Here is a 4,627-nt window from a genome sequence, read left to right as displayed (position 1 = left end):
TCGGTCCTGGAAGATGAGAAGCTGCTATAGCTCCCCTGCCGCCCTGGTCCAGCTGTCAGGACCCCTCAGCAGAGGGCAGAGGGCCAAGCCTTTTGGCTTGTATGTGGCTTATTGTCTTAGGGCTGGCGGGACTGTGAGGAACAAACCCACAGCACACCCAGGGTGCACCTCCATCCAAGAAGGGGGAGGAGGTGAGCTGGCGTCACTGAGTCTTCCCCTGCCCCCTACCCTTCACCGCCTGCCCCTCCCTAGCTCCCTATTTGGCCATCCCCCTGGTTGCCCCCTCCCCTTCCTTACATGGTCTGGGAGCCCCCTGGCTGATCCTCTCCCTTGCCCTTGGCTCCATGAATGGCCTCGGCGCTCCTCAGTGGTGCGAAGGCGACCAAATAAGGCAAGGTGGCCGACCAGGCCCCCCACCCCTGCCCCCGACTGCTGCAACTGACCCCGTCCGTCAGCGCACTATAAAGCGGCGCGCCCCGCGCCGGGCACCCAGCGCCTGCTGCCCGAGCCGAGCCGAGCCCGACCCGCGGACGGTGAGTCAGCGCCCGCCCACCCGCCCCGCCCGGCGCCGCACCCGGCCACAGCCCGCCCCGAGCCCGTAGCCCCGAGCCGGCCGCGCCACCACGTCTTTGAAAAAGAGACCACGCTTCTCCATGGGGTTCTAACTTGTTTGGTACCGGGCGGTCACAGGAGAGGAGCGCGCAGATCGCGAGCTCTACGGCCTCCCGCCCCGGGCATTTGGGGTCCCTGCTCTCATGCGCGTTTCCCTCCAGCTGGGGTTGGGGCATGGGGGTGTGGTTGAGGCCCAGGTGGGCTCTCAGTTTGAGGAAAGGCAAAGCCGTGAAGGGCTGAGGAGGACCTCCTTACACCCCGGGGCAGAGGGTGACTCCTGGCCAGGCAACTTGGGTGAGTCCCTCTCCCCTTCACCACGCACGTTGGCCTCGGTCTCCGCAGCTTCTTCCCACCCTGCTACTTCTGCCCGGAGGGGAAGGGAGACCGCAGGCGTTCCCTTCCCTGCTCTGTCCCCTCCCCGGGGCGCGAGAAGGCCAGCGCCACTGCGGGCACTGAGCGCAGGCTGCCCTGCTGTCCACCTGCAGACCCCGCTGAAGCTGTGCCAGGATGTGCGACGACGAGGAGACCACTGCTCTGGTGTGCGACAACGGCTCTGGGCTAGTGAAGGCCGGCTTCGCGGGGGATGACGCGCCCCGGGCTGTCTTCCCGTCCATCGTGGGCCGCCCGCGCCACCAGGTAAACTTCCCGCCTGTCCCGGGCCCCACTCCTGCCTGCCATCTAGTAAATGTCCAGTCCAGCCATCTAGTAAATGTCTCACCTGGCCATCCCGTTCCATGAACTGCTCAGGTCAAACTCGGGAAGGATGGATTAGCCTGAAATCCAAGCCCAGACAAGCAATCGTCACACCACCAGCAGCATACTACCAACCACGTACACACGTCCCCCTTCTACTTCTCAGGGACACAGCCCTCCAGAGGTCCCACCCCTGTGTGGAAAAGCAAGCAGCTTCCCTCCTCCACTCCTGCCCCACATTTTTATTACTGTGTCTTCTCTGACCCTTACAGGCTTCAGTTTCTAACCTGGCCTCCCTTGTCAGTCCTGCTCAAGACTTGTAACACTGTAACTCCTCTCAACCAACCAGGGCCCAACCCACATTCCTCCCTCGTGTTCACAGCCAGCTCGCTGGGCTCCCGAAGGACTTAAATCTCTCTGCTTCCTGGCTGTTGCATTTTTAGAAGCCAGCCGTGACAGAAGCAGCAAGTGCCATGGTGATAGTGACATACCACCCTGTTTATTAAAAGAAATGCCAATGCTCTCTGACTCCGCCGGACAGGCTGCCAGGGAGGAAAGCTGTGTGTGTCGTGCTGGTGGCCGATGGGCTCCCTTGGACAGTGCTGGGCCATCTGGATTTCCGGGGCAGAGGGATAATGGCATAGCAGCCCATCTTTTTATGTTCACTTGATGAATGTCAAAATCTTTTCTTAGGAGAAATACAATGTGTCATTAATTCAGTCATTCCACAGTGTAGTCATTTATATTCCGGTTGACATGGGGGATGAATTTCATAATTTAATGAAGGCATTATGGTATTTTTAAAATGAGGTGAGGCTGTACTTCTTTGGCGAAATAGCTTCATTCCCCTCTCCCCAGTTAGAGATTAAAGGACAGAATTGTACCTGGGGAGTGTGTGGGGGGAGACGGAAGGTACTAGATTGATTTTAAGTATTTTTAAACTGGATAAGATTCTATTTCTTTATTACTTCTGATATCTATAAGATGTTCCTTGACTTGGGCAGTTAGGTGTACATTTCTAAGGCATTCGTTACATTCCTAAAATAGTGGAAGCTTGATTTCCCCGTCTTTTTCTTCTTATAGGGCGTCATGGTGGGTATGGGTCAGAAGGACTCCTACGTAGGAGATGAGGCCCAGAGCAAGCGAGGTATCCTGACTCTGAAGTACCCCATCGAGCACGGCATCATCACCAACTGGGATGACATGGAGAAGATCTGGCACCACACCTTCTACAACGAGCTCCGCGTGGCCCCTGAGGAGCACCCCACTCTGCTCACGGAGGCCCCGCTGAACCCTAAGGCCAACCGCGAGAAGATGACCCAGATCATGTTTGAGACCTTCAATGTCCCTGCCATGTATGTGGCCATCCAGGCAGTGCTGTCCCTGTACGCTTCTGGCCGTACCACAGGTATGACTGGGCTGTGGGGACAGTCACTGACTCACCACATTCCTAAGTCACTGACCTGGCTATGACTCAGGGAAAGGTGTCCCTGAGAAGAGAGGGAGGTAACAATAGCTTCAGATCACATGCATTTCTACAAGTTGAAAGCACATGGGAGTTAGAGCCTTACCTCTCCTAAAGTATGTGCGACCACATATTAAGTCTCTACATGATGTATGAACTTGCAGTGTAACCATCACTGGCATGTGTTCCATACTAACACTACCCCTGGGCACCTGTCCACAAGGAGAACCGACATTCCCTACGGCGTCCGAGTCAAAGAAGAATGTGGGAGGCAAGAAGAACACGCCCGGATGCTCCCGTAATGTGCTAATGGCTGATGAAAGGGATGGTCATTTGCAAGTGTCCTGGGGAAATTTTTCTACTATAATATTTAAAAGGGTGAGCTGTTGCTGGCTTCCGATTGAGCCTTCGTTATGCTCATTTTTATTCTTTGTGTGTAAGGAATCTAATTTGATCTGGATCCATGCCCAGTGCGAGTATCTTTTAGCCAAGATTGGAAGTGGGCTTTGACACCACTAAAGCAGTGGTGTTTTCGGGGATTTACTTGGCTCCTGTCTGTTTCTTCTGACAGGCATCGTCCTGGATTCTGGAGATGGTGTAACTCACAACGTTCCCATCTATGAGGGCTACGCTCTGCCCCATGCCATCATGCGTCTGGATCTGGCTGGCCGGGATCTCACGGACTACCTCATGAAGATCCTCACTGAGCGTGGCTACTCTTTTGTCACTACCGGTGCGTGCACACGTGTGTGTGTGTGTGTGTGTGTGTGTGTGATCGGCTGCGGCATCGTGTCTGCTTTTTCCCTCCACCAGAGAATCCACCTACGCCCCCACAGTTGACTTCATTCTTCAAAGCTTGACTATGCTACCCTTTATTTCTGCAGCTGAACGTGAAATTGTCCGTGACATTAAAGAGAAGCTGTGCTATGTTGCCCTGGATTTTGAGAATGAAATGGCCACAGCTGCCTCCTCCTCCTCTCTGGAGAAGAGCTATGAGCTGCCCGATGGCCAAGTCATCACTATTGGCAACGAGCGCTTTCGCTGCCCCGAGACACTATTCCAGCCCTCCTTCATCGGTGAGTGGTAATCTGGGGCAGGGGCAGAGCTCTTCCCTGGACATCTAGGGGTCCCCCGGAGTAAAATCAATTCTCGTCAAGAAGGATTAAGGGTCTCTTGTGTTGAAAGAAGTCAGAGTTTCGAGTCCCGCCCCACTCAGCCTCAGACCCTGATGGCTCATAAAAGGGATGGCCATCCTGTTCTGTTGTAGTGATATGACAAAGGATGACACACTGACTTCGTGTCAAAATAAAGAATGAGACAGAATAGTAATTGACTGATCTGTATCTGCAGGAAAGGAATGATTCCTCAGAAGTGCTGACTTACTGCAGTTAGTCCATTACCCAGTAGCTGGACTTCCTCTGAAGTCACTCATCATTAAACACAACCATACTCAGACTCTTGGTAATAACTGGACCCTAGTATTTTACCGACCATCTTGCCTCAGGAATGACTTCTAAGAGGAAGCTTGACCGGATCTGATTTTAGCCCATAAATAAAAATTGCATTAATCTAACTCTAATCTGTGCCTCACCCTTTCCAACATATCTCCGTACATCTGATGCATGTGTTCAGGTGTTCACGCCAAACAGGTGCTGAACGCAGTGGTTTGTGTCTTCATAGTCTGCTGGAGATGAACTGTCAGCAGTGTTAGAGACACCTGTTCTGCACACACCTTGCACTATATCTTAAAGAAGAACATATGTTTCAGAGACAAATGGGCGACAGTGTATGAACACAAAGGAATCCTGTTTTCTTCCCTCCGCCCCTGGGCCCCTGGCCCGAGTGCACTGTGATTGA

At 53.6% G+C, this 4,627-nt stretch overlaps 1 protein-coding gene across 2 annotated transcripts in view; it reads left to right on the top strand.

Moving 5' to 3' along the window:
* Window positions 1–236: 236 nt before the first annotated feature.
* Window positions 237–4,627, top strand: part of ACTC1 (actin alpha cardiac muscle 1) — a 5,479-nt gene continuing 1,088 nt past the window's right edge. The window contains exons 1-5 of one of the 2 annotated variants that reach the window (XM_059372462.1): window positions 237–533; window positions 1,098–1,248; window positions 2,389–2,713; window positions 3,342–3,503; window positions 3,655–3,846. In XM_059372462.1, coding sequence (XP_059228445.1) covers window positions 1,120–1,248; window positions 2,389–2,713; window positions 3,342–3,503; window positions 3,655–3,846 — 808 coding nt within the window. In that variant the 5' untranslated portion in view covers window positions 237–533; window positions 1,098–1,119. Of the gene's footprint in view, window positions 534–626; window positions 907–1,097; window positions 1,249–2,388; window positions 2,714–3,341; window positions 3,504–3,654; window positions 3,847–4,627 lie in introns of those variants that run through there. The other variant, XM_059372463.1, reaches the window with a different exon arrangement.

The sequence above is a fragment of the Mustela nigripes genome, chromosome 13, assembly GCF_022355385.1.
Source record: "Mustela nigripes isolate SB6536 chromosome 13, MUSNIG.SB6536, whole genome shotgun sequence".
In the NCBI taxonomy this organism is placed as follows: domain Eukaryota; kingdom Metazoa; phylum Chordata; class Mammalia; order Carnivora; family Mustelidae; genus Mustela; species Mustela nigripes.
Note: the sequence above shows the minus strand (reverse complement) of the source record. Positions and strands in the feature narration are given on the sequence as shown.